The sequence below is a fragment of the Heliangelus exortis genome, chromosome 2, assembly GCF_036169615.1.
Source record: "Heliangelus exortis chromosome 2, bHelExo1.hap1, whole genome shotgun sequence".
In the NCBI taxonomy this organism is placed as follows: domain Eukaryota; kingdom Metazoa; phylum Chordata; class Aves; order Apodiformes; family Trochilidae; genus Heliangelus; species Heliangelus exortis.
The window spans coordinates 135,012,867-135,027,367 of NC_092423.1; the positions used below are offsets into that span (position 1 = coordinate 135,012,867).

At 33.1% G+C, this 14,501-nt stretch overlaps 1 protein-coding gene across 2 annotated transcripts in view; it reads right to left on the minus strand.

Moving 5' to 3' along the window:
• Positions 1–14,501, minus strand: part of CSMD3 (CUB and Sushi multiple domains 3) — a 544,465-nt gene that overhangs the window by 271,578 nt on the left and 258,386 nt on the right. For both annotated transcript variants that reach the window (XM_071738231.1, XM_071738232.1), the window contains 2 exons: positions 7,499–7,602; positions 3,874–3,986 (listed from right to left, as the gene is read on the minus strand). In XM_071738231.1, the coding sequence (XP_071594332.1) occupies positions 3,874–3,986; positions 7,499–7,602 (217 nt within the window). The remainder of the gene's footprint in view (positions 1–3,873; positions 3,987–7,498; positions 7,603–14,501) is intronic.

Consider the following 14,501-nt stretch of genomic DNA (forward strand, 5'->3'; position numbering starts at 1 on the left):
ATTAAAAAATTGACCTTGCCTGTACTATGTTAATATAGGAGGTTTCAATACTATGTTTACTTATTTCATATTACTGATTTAATTCCTTAAAATATTTTTTCCTATTAATTTACATTATGATTACTTGCTTTATTATTTAATACCACAATTTCTCTGGTAAAACGTTTATTTTGGAAAAGTAAATAAAGTATACTTTTTGTTTAATTTATTCTTTCACATGTCCAAAATTAGAAAAAGAAGTTACTGTATATGAAAGCTATAGCAGTTCTCATGAATAATTTTCCACTATGAAATTCCACTGCTAGATTCTCTTATCATTTTTTGCAAAATTAAATAAAGTCACAGTTCTTGAATTACTTATTGTCTTAGAAAAATGGGTTTCTAGTCTTTCAAATCTATGCTCCAGTTTTATCAGTTCATTTTGTACTTTGTCCAGCTGTTTTATGTTCAACGATAGATGAATACCATTCAGTTCCACTGTTTAAGTATGTTGGTGATTTTTTCTCCACTATTGTTTAGATAGACACTTCCCTCTTCACCATGATTTTTGAACAAAAGAGAGACTGTAATATATGGCACCATTTCCTGAAATACTGAATGATGCAAAGCATTCATGCAGCTCGTCATCAGTAGTAACTATTGATTTGTAGTTTCCTTTCATAAGACTGGTGTGGGAAGCCTAAAAAGAATTCATTATTTGTTTCGTTTGGTAATTATACAAGCACCTGTCTAATCTCACATCTAAAGGAAGAACTATGGTTTTCAACTAATCCCCAAAATTATGACTTGGAAACAATGCACTTAAAATACCAGATTGCTAAAGAAACCATGCTGTCCCACTAGAAAAATGTACACATACATTTGAAGCACGAAAACAGCTTACACAACAATAAAATGACAGGTAAAATATATCTCTAAGTGAGTCAGTGCTTGTATTTTTGTCCTGCCCATTCTTGATTTTTATTATTCTACCCAAGCATTTTTATTTCACAGGATACTGGAAAAGTAATTTCAAAACAACAACAAAACCTTACTTACTTTCACATGATCTCTCCAATATTTAAATCTCCACTTTATATATAAATAAATGTGATCTAACAATTAAAATCATAAAAGAGCTTGATATGCAACATCCTAATCCAGATGATGAAAAAGATTCTTTTTTTTCACAAAGACTTGCTTGATTTTCTCAAACAGCAGATATATAAAAGACAACAAACTGTTAGTTCCTGTAATAAATTTTTAAAAATTCTTTAGCTGAAAAACTGCTAATGCGTAAGTATTTTAAAGCTCATTTGTCTGTTTCTGTCATCATAGATGATACAGATTATTCAACTCTATCCCGTTCAGAAAGGACATGACCTATCCTGCAGCTCAAGCATGTATACAGCTTTGGAAGACAATGGGTATAAGACACTAAAGTGAAATCCTATGATCTTATCTTCCTCGTGTTATGTTCCATGTAGGACTTAGAACAACCTATATTCTTGAAAATGCTGGCCAAATTGAGACCTAAAGGTGAACTAGATTGAAGAATGCCTTGACGAAGTCTGATGAGATGAGGCATGCACGTCTCCACTACCTCTGTAGTTAGCTGAGTCTCAGAATGCACAGAAGCAGATATTCAGGCATGAGAACATTTTAGTGGGAAATTATTTTAGCTATTAGCAAGTACTGTTATTATGTACACTATCAAGTAATTAACTCCAACATAAGAAAGTCTGTAAAATGAAACAACAGAAGATACAGTATCCACAAAATCTATAAGAATCTCATCATGGTCTAGTTGTTTTACTCAGGACAAGCTTTATCAGGTCTTTATAAAAGCTCAATAGGAGCTGGAGCACACATGGAGTGAAATGGCTGGTGCTATTCAAGTCCATCTTATATATTACCTCAAAGGAATGTAATTCATGCCTTTCAAGATTTTTCTGTGACGAAAACTAAAGCAAGGGGAATGGAAATGATCAGAAGAAGATTCAGTGCAAAAAAATCACAGTTGGATCTAATCTAAAATGGTAATGCACCTCATATAAGTATAAACTTACAAGATCTAAATATATAATACATAAAAATAGACAGTATAAGCCATAGTTAGGTGTCTGAGTGGATAGCAGAAGTTTTGAAGTGGAAGAGGACAACTTACAAAAATAGAAAAAAAGAGAAATACAAGCAAGTATATATAGTCTTAGTAATTCATGTAGTCATTTCAACTAAAACATCCCCTGAACCTTAATCCCAGAAAATACAATTCTCTTAAGTATCTGAACAATTTTGAAAGAATACCCTGCAATTTTTAGATTCGCTAAGTCACTGACATATCATAGCCCTGAATGCACTAACTACATTACTCAGTTTACTCAATGGACTTTCTTTCAGCTTCCCAATTTATAAGTTTCAAAACATTAATTGCAAAACAGCTACTTATCCAAAACACTACGTGTTTAGACATTTCTCTTCAGAGCCCACCATCACTAAGAGAAACAATTTAAACATGAAGGAAAAAAAAAATCAGCAACCTCCCTCACAATTTATTTGAGGGAACATTGTCTGGTTTCTGGCATCTCTAATGAATAAATCCTCTCAGGGATCGTAGCAAAGACAACTGATATTAAAAGATTATCCTGAATTGTGTGGGTGGGGTGAAGAAAAACACAACAGAAAAAAGCCACCACACAGTACCTAGCCATTAAATGCTTGATGCATTAAATGCTTGATGCATTTAAAAGCTATTCAGTGAACCAGCATACAGTAACAGTACAGCGCAAAAGAGAAATACAGAATCAGTATCTAGGTGCAATCACTAAGTTGATTATATGGTGATAAGACTGTGAATGTTCACCCTTTCTCTCCTCTTGTGCCTATTCATATTCAATTAATTTTATGCTTGCAGAACTACAGCTTCTAAGAATAAATAGAACTGATGAATAAAACAAGACATAGCAGTACACTATAAAACACTAGACAACAACCCTTTGTCTTCTTCAAACTAAAAATTTTGTAAGTTAATTTTACTAGAAAAGAATCCTGTAAATAAAAGAAAAAACTACTCGAGCTTTGCAAATTATTTTGAGTTGAACTCTAAATAGCTTTTCTACTCACCTATGGTTCAAGCTTTGCTATATTAACAAACTCATAAACTTGTTAACACTGATCTTTTCTATTGCTCGTTTCAAAAGCTGGAATATCAAAATCCTGAGTCTTAATATAACTACCATAAAGCAAAGTAGCAGGATCTTTCTCTCTCAGCCCCCTGGATGTAAAGCTCACAAGTGCACAAGCACTTGTGCTATACCACGAAAGAGCTTAATATATATATCAACAGCCAAAGGGAAGTTATAGACAGAAAAAAACCAGCAAGTAACATGTGCAGGTTTCTTCCAAATGCCCGCATTCACTCCATCAGCTCATCCTTAACATCAGCTCCATTTCTAATACATATGGTTGTTGCTTTAACTTTTGCCTTTTGCCCTTTTGATGAATAATCATTCTTTCTACCATCTGGTTTGGCTGGTAGGCAAAAGCCATCCAGTTTAAGATTTAGTTGCAATAAATACATTCAACTACGTAAAAACTAACATAAAAATAAACAAAATAATTTTGTAATAGTACAGAAATTAATACTTGTATGCTACTATAAGTTTTTGGTTGATTCTGCTGTTCATGCTATTTTATGTAATGCATTATAGAACTCTCTCATTTTAAGACAGTGAAGAACAACATGATTAGGTTGGGGTTCTTTTTGTTTGGTTGGTTGCTTTTGCTTTTTTCTGTGGAAATAGAATGCCTCCCTAATATGAAAAAACAACATTACATAATACTGGCGTAATTTTTGCTACACCATTGAAATAGCTTCTGATAACGTATTGTTACCTTTGTAGTTAACTTTGAAACCAATTGAACCCACACTTTCATCCGTTTGAAGGTGCAACCACATCTGATTGCTCATGCTGACAATTAAGTCTGGTACAAAGCTCCCAGTCAACCTATAGAGAGAAAAAAAAAACCTGTTAAGCCATTAAGTATTAGATTACTAGATTATTTTTTTCCTTTTTGTAAGGAATCCAAATAACTATTCAGTTTTGTTTTGTCTCGTTTTAAAATTCATTTTATTCAGCTCACACCAAACTCGTTATCTACTGGCTGGTTGGCCAATACAGCTCTCAAGATTTTTTCAGCATCTGCAGATGTAATAGCAGTCTATAAACACAAGAAACTTGTGATGTACTGAAATACTTAACCTCACTTGTCCAGAAAGACATGAATGTCCCCTGAGCCTGACTTTACCTGGCAGTCCTGTGTCCATGATCCAGATACATGCAGATATATCAAATTGAACTAGAAGACCATAATGAAGAACAATTTTCTTTAAAAAAAAATATTTCTCTCATATGTAGTTATCCACTTTTTAAAACATTCATTACATACTTAAGCAGAAATTGTTATTCTTAAACAGCACATGCAAGTCCATGTATTCCCTGCACTCTCACCTCCCTTCATCACCTCCAACACAACAATGGAAGCATCTGCCAACAAGACTCAGCTGACATTCATTCTTTCAATAACAAAAATACCAGATGTCACAAATCTAAAACTTCCTGATGTTACAGGATGTTGCTAATTATCAAGAGCTAAGCTTGGTATTTATTTGTTTTTCAGTTTTCATATCGTTTGCAAAAATTTGCAAGTCAATGCAGTCTTAAACTCCTGTTCTCTTTGCTAAATGAAAGAATGTGATAGAAAAAAGGGGAGGTTGTAAAAGTTGAAGTTTTATGTTATACTGCATTTTTTCCAAAAATTTTGTGTAACATTTTGTGATAAAATTTTCCTAAAAAATTTTATCAGCTAAAACAGAATAGTGGAAAGTACCAAAACATTTTCTATTTTTGTAAAATAGACCACACTAAGCACAAGACTGGTAAGAGTGAGAACTGTTAGTTTGGTTTTGCAGTTCCAACCATTCTTAAAAGGTAGCTGAAACTTCAAATGGACTATTTTAAATACATTTTGTAGTTAATTTTAGCTCTCCCCTCCAGTCTTTTTCAGCTTGTGTCTGTACAGAATACTCTGCTGTGGGGAGAAATTCATGTCCAATTCCCACATCTGTGTTCACAGATGCAGCTACTACAAAGACTCTTGACAGAATTGAACAAGTAAATGCCTGGCCAAAATAATATTCTAACTGCTCATTCCTGCACTAAGGGAAAGTGTCTTCAGTGAATTCAGCCTTTGCCAAATTAACAGATTAACAGGATGTTCCTCAGAAACTAAACTGATGTAATGGCTAATAGAGGTTTGCAATTGCCACTGGTGACTGACAGTACATTTTGGGAATATTAAGGCCACTGGGAATAACAATCTCTTTGTTGTGTCAGAGAGAATAATTCCTGTGATAAACAGCCATCAAAAATGTATAATTTCTGTTTTCCAAAGTAAATTATAAACACTTTGTAAAAAAATTATACAGCTTTCATAAACAATATTTTCCAATTAAATAGCATTTGAAAACACATTTTTGTAACCAAGAATCAATCAACAGAACATAGAAACCGCTACTTTCTCTTTTTTAAATTGTTAAGGATCCCTATACAAAAGACTTTTCAGCTGTGGAGTTATAAGATCCAGAAAATCATAATTATGTGAAGGAAGCTGTTTAAGATAATAATGCAATTCCACAGTTACGTATTGTTTTCTTTCTTACTGAGGTTTATGTGACTTCCTCTACCCTAAATTCATTATCTACATTCCTCTTCTGGAAGTAGATTCTTAGACTTTCCCTTCAAAAGCCAAGCAGTGAATACTGCCAGCAGTAGAAATGGACGGATTCAATTATGATTCCTCCTCTTTTATTAAACAGCTTAACAGGTACAATACTCAGCAGGGTGTTTTCCATTTCTTCCTCTAAGATTCCAGAACTACCTCTCCCATATACTAGGGACACACATTTTCTCTGAGTGTGGATAGAGGTTATTCAGATGATTTCAACACTCTCCATCTGCTGAAGACAGCCCGTAACATGGGAGGTGGGATACATGTACATCCAACACAGCAAACATACTAAAAATTAATTTCATGCCTTGTGCACTGGATTTTCCAAATGTGTGTCACAGGAATCAGTGCCCAGATGTGTATTACATTAAGAGTCAGCTGTGGCAATTGCCACACCAAACTGCTAAAAGCAGACTTCCAAACTTCCTGAAGAAGTGTTGTGACTGATGTCACAAAAGAAATTCTTTGTATCATGGTGAATTATGGAAAATTCCAAGATATAAAATTCATCTTTAATATAATGCAGAATAATTCTAAGCAATCCTTACTGTGATGCTCTTTTGTGTTTCTTTATTAAATATGATTTATACTGAAAATTTATCCCATTTGCTTATGTTCAGGTCTGTGTTTTAAAACTGTAATTCTTTTGAACTGATGATAACACAAGGTATTTTCTGAGAGGCTAGTTTATTTAAAAATAACAGCTAAATATTATCTCACCTTTTCCAAAAATCTTTTCTAAACAGCAGACATTCCTGTATGGCTAAATATGGTTTCCAACCAACAAACAGCAGTTTTGGGTTGGTTTTTTTTATAACGTTTAGTCAGATTTGAAAAAAAATAACTACCAATGTGTTTTGAGAGGCATTCATTTCTTTAACAAAACATTATTTACTCAGGAGTGGAATTGGAGCTACATAAAATGACAGCCTAGAAGCAATACAGAATTACAGTGTTCTGTATATTTTCACATGACTGGGGAACAAACAGAAACATTGGATTAAACTACTGACCTCAAAATGTTACAAATTAGATTATAAGATTCTGAACTTGACACCTTGTGATTGTTATTACATGACCAGTTCTCATCATAAGCATTTGAAAAAGATGGATTCTGAAGTTAATTAATGGTTGTGTGTGTGTGTCTATATTTAACAATACTCATACATTCTAGAAGAACATAAGTGGATGATAAAAATCTTATGTAATAGTACTGTCTTATCTGTAATCGTAGGTGTTTTGTGATATATCCAACTCAGATTTTCCCTGTAGTAACTTTCTTCACTATACCAACTCATTTTTTAACTACAGTAGTCAATAAGCACTTGAAAGTCAAGATCCTGTGGAACATCTTCTCTCATGCTGAGCTTGTTAGGAGACCATGAGAAGTTTATGTTTAAGTTGTCCATTTATCTATTTTTCATCAATTTTTATTTTAAAACACAATTATAAAGGGAAGAAAAGAGTCCCTAAAAATGTGTATGTCTACACATGAATATACAGACTGTCTTTTAAAATTTCTGATTTTAGTTTCTTTTTTTTTTTCTGATGTTTAGCCCACATCTTTCAGACTTTAGAACAGTTAATATGTAGCAATTTATTTAAACTGTCATCTTCAGTAATTTTAAAACCTCAGTAAGAATTTGCTGAGATATGCCTGATGCTGATCAGTCTCATCAAATAGTAATGACATTTTGTAATGCATACCAATTGTAAATACAAGACTTACACTTGAAGCACAGTTTTAGGATCACCCACTTCTCCTCCATCACCAATTGTCAGTGTATCATAGCCAATCTCCAGATCAAATTCTTCAAAATTTATCTGAATAACCTAGGAAATGAAATAGATAAATATACTTGAGATATAATGAAACATATCAGAGAGATTAATGTGTAATTAAAATTATCAGCAGCATAAATGTATTTTCGAAGTAATAATGATGTTACTTTAACATATTTGACAATAAATTATTGTTATAACCCAATAGGTTTGATTCATGGAAAATTAATTAGAATAACTTCAAGGTATCAACACACTGCTGACCTCCTCAAAGCATCATCATTTGGCTCATTTCACTTATTTATGTAGTTTTTACATGTTTAATATGGTTCTGAATAATTGCCACACATTTCAAGTAAAGATATACTCAAAGGGAAACAACTAATTTCACTTCATGCAATGCAATTGTCTTCTAATAAAAACATGAATAATCACACTTCACTGAGCAAATGCAGTGAAGGTGAAGAACATAATTCACTCCTGACATCTATAATGTGGCTCAATTAGGATAAAGCCAGATCAAAAGTAAATTTTCTTATTTCATGAACATAAATAAAATGTAACTTTTAGAAGTATGTGTATTTTTTATATCTTGAACTTTAAACTGCAGCATGCATATTTCATGCTGAATGACAAAAAATTTGTTTCTATTTTAAGTATACAATAAATTTTTGCTAAGAGCTAATTAGATTATTATCTAATAATACCATATAATTAGATAAGAAAATAAAGCACCTTGTTTCCACTAAATCAAGTCTTTATGAAAGTAATAGAAGTTATTAAAATTTTCACTTAGATAAAAATGACAGAATGCTTACATGCAGTAGTTTTTTATATTTATGTCTTTAAGAAATAATCCTTAACTATTGTTGTAATTGAGAACCAAAAGAGGTTTGTGTTTGACACTGGAGTGCTGGTAATTGTTTGAAGGAGGACATGTTTCCATCAACAAAAGCCAGCACAGGAAAGTTAGAGAAACTGATGTATTTTCTATAAATTGTAATATGTGTTGAAGAGAGAAAAAGTTATGTGTGTGTGTGTGCACGTGCCTATGTGTGCATGTTCTGTACCAGGGAGCATAATCAAGTATCTAGAGTTAAGAAGGCCCAGATGGAGAAGACACGAAAAACTGTGTAGACAAGTAGCTGACTTGCTCTAATTGTCTGAGCAAAGTGACAAAAGCAAACATACATCTTTTTAATCTTCTTAATGAAAATAAAATATTCTGGGTATTTTGTGTAGTTCTAGCCAGAAAATTTGCCTGGACATAAGAAGTTAGCTGAAGCTTGTAACTAGATTTAAGGCAGCACACATTTCATTCACTATTAAAAATAAAGGAAAAGAAAATATTAATTTTTATGTACACATAAATTATTTGCAATTAATGTGTGGTTGCCTTAGAAAAGGACAAATACTCCACAACAAAGCATGGGAGTTTCTGGGCATTTAATATTAGTGTTGAATTCAAGTTGAAACTGTATTTAACTTATTAACAGTAAAATACATTCAGCAGTCATATGAATATGTAGAAGTGTGACAGCATAGAAAAAATTACATTCATAATAATAAGAAAACTAGAATTAAGAAAATTTGAGTAACTAGTTCACTTACCAACTCCTAAATCTGTTTTCTAATCTAATGTCATTATAACATATTTCTTGGTAACTGCAACAGTGATTTTTTTTAAATTAATATCCAAGTATACACATTATTATTATTATTATTATTATTATTATTATTATTATTATTATTATTATTATTATTTATTGTTAATTATTATTAATTAATATCCAAGTTATACAAATTATACAAAGCTTCTGTTTTTTTGTAATAGAATTACTTGTATATATAAGCAGTTTCATTAGCACATTCAAAAATATTTCATGCTACAACTACTTCCCCGGAGAGGAGAGGATAGAGGTTAAAGAAAATGTAAGTTCTGTTACAAGTGTTTCAAGATACCTTTTTTTTTTCAGTTATGGCTGATGAGAAAAATATACTGATCTACTCAAATGACTGAGATTCACTTTACTGAATGTAAAGTATATGGAGGGACCACAAACTATGTTCAAATGCACAGGTATACTTTCAGGCTATAATACTGTGAACAAACATATTTTTTCCAATGTTTTTCCTGAACTACAAGATTCTGAATATGAGTATGATACCATCAGAAGTGGGTCTGGAAGGTGATCACAACAGGGAAATTTCAAAGATGCAGAATTCCAGGTGAGACAGTTCACAACCCTAGTCATGATCTATCATCTCACACATTACAATTAATCTAATGATATCAGCCATGTATCTGCATGGCTTCTGTCTGTACTGAGAAGACAATCTTTACTTAAAATAAAGCAATACAGTAATTGCTATTCCCCTTGTTTCCAGACAGAGCTGTGCAGTAGTTCCTGAAATTTTGTACCTTTAGAGTAGTTTCTACAGTGTACACAGCAGGTAGCTGACTACAGTAATTATCTGTATGCAGTCTAATCATATGGGGTTTTTTTCAGAGATTATTATTAAAATTGTCCCTAGACAATACTGTCAGGAGAAAAGTTTTTTTTTCTTTCCTTTTTCTCCATATACAGACATATATATAAACAACAAATTTAGTTAAAATAAAATATGCTGAGCTGTGCAATACTTACCCACTAAAATAAATATGGACATTGCTAAAAGGAAGGCAATAATTTCTCTACATTCTGGTCTGCTTTTGCTGTTTATAAACCCAGAATCTATAAGCAACTTATAATTGTTGAATTGAATTGTATTTATAAGACCAGAACCAAATAAGCAAACCAAAAAAAAAGGTAACACTAATGATTATTATCCAAGCTATGCCGAGAAAAACCCACCTACTCCTACTTGAAAATTTCCTTTCTGAAAATTAGTATGGTGTACTTTAGAGTACTTCTAATAATTCTGCAAGGACTCATCAAAAGGAAGAAGTGGGAGCAGAGCTCTAATTTGTAACATATTTCAGCAGTTATACTACTTTCTATGCCTTGGAATTTATTCTTTGTGACCTACTCCTTGGGCAAATTCCAGTCTGTTATCCAGGTCAGAAGTAATATGGGACAAAAATTTATTGAACAGTTAATGGCTAACCTGAGGAATTACTACATCTGTTCAGAGAAAGAACATGCTTAGGAGGATGTGTGATGCAAGGCAATCCTTCCAGGCATTTGTTCAATATGACTGTATGTCTAGTTTCTGATGAAGTGCTCAACTTTTTAAAATTTCCTTATTTTCCAAGCAGAATAGTGTGTAACAGAAGCAAGTGTATGTGCTTCAGAACTGCTTCTAAATGGAAAGTGTAAAGATTTAAAATTGTATGCATTCTCATACATGCATCTGTTATCCTAAAGCTTCCAATGCAAATTTAGTTCTAAAAATATTTTCTGATATATAGCAATGTTTTCACTCCATAGAATTTGAACTTGAGCAGTAAAAGAATGATGAAGATTTTGATTCATTTCTCCTTAAAAGAGTACTTAAAAATTAAGTGATAGTGTAAATGAGCTATAATTTAGCTATTAATAGCAAGACAAAAATTAACTAAAACATCCTGTCAAGAACAACAATATCATACATTATTTTGCTGCCCACTTTATATAATTCAATGTTTCAAAGTTTCCAAGAACTGCTGTACAGCATAATAATAGTTTTATCATCTCTTTGGTATCACCTTTAAATGGACAAAACAACCCAAAATGGAACACCCTAAATGCAGAAGCACCTCCATCTTTTCAAACTTAATTTAGTCTTTGAGTATCAGAGGGAATGAGAAGAGGGGGAGAGAGGGAAGAAAAGGAGAAAGAAAAATTTAAAGATTATAGAAAATAGAACAGGTGACACAAAGCTGTAAGACATTTTCAGGAGAGGAAAACTCTCTACCTGAACTGGAAAGTTCCTTCTATATTGTTCAGTCCTTTAATTGGCAACAGGACTCATCATACTGAGAAGTAGATCTCTACAGTGCAAACATCTATATTTGATGCAGGCTTCTTTATAACCAGTGAAAAAAAAACATGTCCAGAGTGTACTCAATTTCATCAAATGGTAGATAACACACAATAGATCAACCAGATAAGTACCTATTCCTCTTCCTTGACTATAGACTGAGAATAAGAATTTTTATATGAATGACTACACTGTGGACATCTTAAATAGAATTCACTCAGATAAGTATTTTTAAGTAGCATCATCTGAGATGCTGCAAAATAGCCAGAAGTTCCACACAAACCAGGCATATACAATATCTTCAGCAGAACTGTTCTTTTGTTGGAAGGCAGCTGAAGACCAGGTAGGGTTATATGTGACTATCACATCAGTGGTTGCCAGAATCACAGTATTTCAGGTTGGAAGGGACTTCAATGATTATCTGGTCCAACCTTTCTAATATTACTGGTTATATGAGATGTCTCAGCACCCCACCGAGTTGAGAATTAAAACTTTCTGAAGTGGGGGAATCCATCACCCCCCCTGGGAGACCATTCCAATATCTGGCTGTCCTCATAGTGAAAAATTGACCTCTTGTGTCTAATCAAAATCTCCCAAGGAGTAACTAGCACCCTTTCCTCCTTGTCTTGTCCATGTGGCTCCTTGTAAATGGTGAGTCTCCATCTTCTTTGTAGCCCCGTTTAAATACTGGAACATTGGAAAAATCTCAATTCTACGGATAGATGAATTCTGCTTTGCAGGATCACTGGTAAACACATAATGTAATTTCTTTTCATGCTATTCTTTAAAAAGAGTTTTTGCTTTTTTGGTTTTTTGTTTTGTTTGTTTTGCTTATTTTGTTAGTTGTTTTTTGTTTTTTTAACTCAAATACTAATACTAAATGTCATTAAATTTTCTATATAGGCTAATAATTTAATTAATCTACAAAAGTCATTTTGAATTCTTTACATTGGGGCCACAATAACTGAAAATAAATGTATACACCTTCTACATCCTGAGAATAAAACTATTGGAAAGTCTTAAAATGGAAGGATAGGGCATTAAAATAACAGTATGAAGAGACTGTATTTTTATTTTTCATGTTATAGCTTTCTGTTTATATGGTAGTATGACTGGTATTATGTTGGCTTCCATGCACAAGAAGAGCTCCTGAAACTGATTCGTGAGAGTCACAGAATCAACATTTTATCAACCTATGCAGCTCAAATAAAAAGAAAGTATTCTACAAAAAAATCATCTTGAAAGTAAGGCCATCTACAAAGAAACAAAAATACATTATAATTACACAATTTAATTCCACTGTCAATACAGCATTGACAAAGTGCAATAAAGGACTGCAAATAAATCATTAAGAAAATTCATTGGCTTTTACTTAAGTCAGTGTGTTAACCACATTCCCAAAAATACTATTTTATAACTTTTATCTTGTGAAACAGAATATTGTATTGTGGGTTTGGGGCTTTATTGATGTCTAAGTAATTATTTGAGATTGGATTTTGTCAGGTATTTTTTCAGTCTAGAGAAGAGGAAGCTTCAAGTTGACCTTACAGCAGCTTTACAATATCTGAAGGGGGCCTACAAGAAAGATGGAGTAGGGCTTTAACACAGGTGTGTAGTGAGAGGACAAGGGGAAATGGTTTAAAAGTTGAAGAGGGGAGATTTAGGTTACACATTAGGAAAAAAATCTTTCCAGTGAGGGCCAATAGACACTAGAAGAGGCTGTCCAAGCAAGTGTTCAAGGCCAGGTTGGATGGGGCCTTGAGCAACCTGGTCTAGTGCAAGGTGATCCTGCCCATGCAAGGGCTGTTGGAACTAGATGATCTTTAAGGTCCCTCCCAATCCTACTCATTCTATGATTTTATGGTTTTAACATATTTTCTGTCATTAAGTATCTTAACCTTTGAAAATGCCATCTCATTTTACCTCTAAAATTTACTAGTGGTTGTATGTAAAAATAATTTCACTAATTTTATGAAGTAGTAGAATAGAACATTGTTGATCTAGACACTGAAGGAAGTAACTGGCTAGTAGCTAATTTTAACATAATGTGGGAATGGCATTTGTATCTAGAAGACAGCAAAAGAAAAGATTAGTCCTGGAAATTCTGGTCTCCTCTCTAGTGCCAGAACATCTATTACTGATATATAAAAAAATCTATTTCTGCAAACATTATCTTGCAAAAAACTACAGTATGAATGATCCAAATATACAAGCAACAGCAAGAAATCCACATCACTGAAACATATCCACAGTATACCTATTTGCATCAGTTTTCAGTAAACTAGAAAAAAACACACCTATACTGCTACTAATGTCATGCCCACCTTTTGTTCATCAATGAAAAGGAGTTCTCTGGTTTCCTTCCTTGCTGGAAGAAGTGAAACTAGGCAAGGAAAGAAACACACCCTTTATATAACTGTGTGTCCTCATATGCCCTCAGGATGGCTAACTAACTGCTTTTGTGCAGAGAATGCCTGACTAATTCCCAGTAAGTACCTGATGTGCATTTATATCTCATGGCATAAGCAATGAATTGATGCTGTCTTTGAGTGCCAAGCTTTACCTCCATAATTTTCTATACAGTCAAAGGTCCCTCCATCAAAGTAATTGTGTTATCATGCATTTGCTTGCAGAACAATAGCTTCAGTAGGAAAATATTATTATTTTTATATATGGATCCATATATGTAATATACAGATATATATTTGGCACAGTTTAACACTGGCTCAGCAATTAAACCAAATAACAGATGCTCTCTATTAATCCCCCTCTCCTCCCTGATAAAGAGAGAGAATAAGGGAGAGAGACTTATGGGTTGGAAACTAAACTACACAGCTGTAATGAAACAGTAATGATAAATAGGAAAAAAAATTACTAAATATATACAAATATACAGGAAAATTGATAGCACATTGCTCTATTCCTTCTGCCAATAACTCTCACATCACCACTGAGGCTGCAGGGCAGCCCTGGGAAAGCCCAGGCTG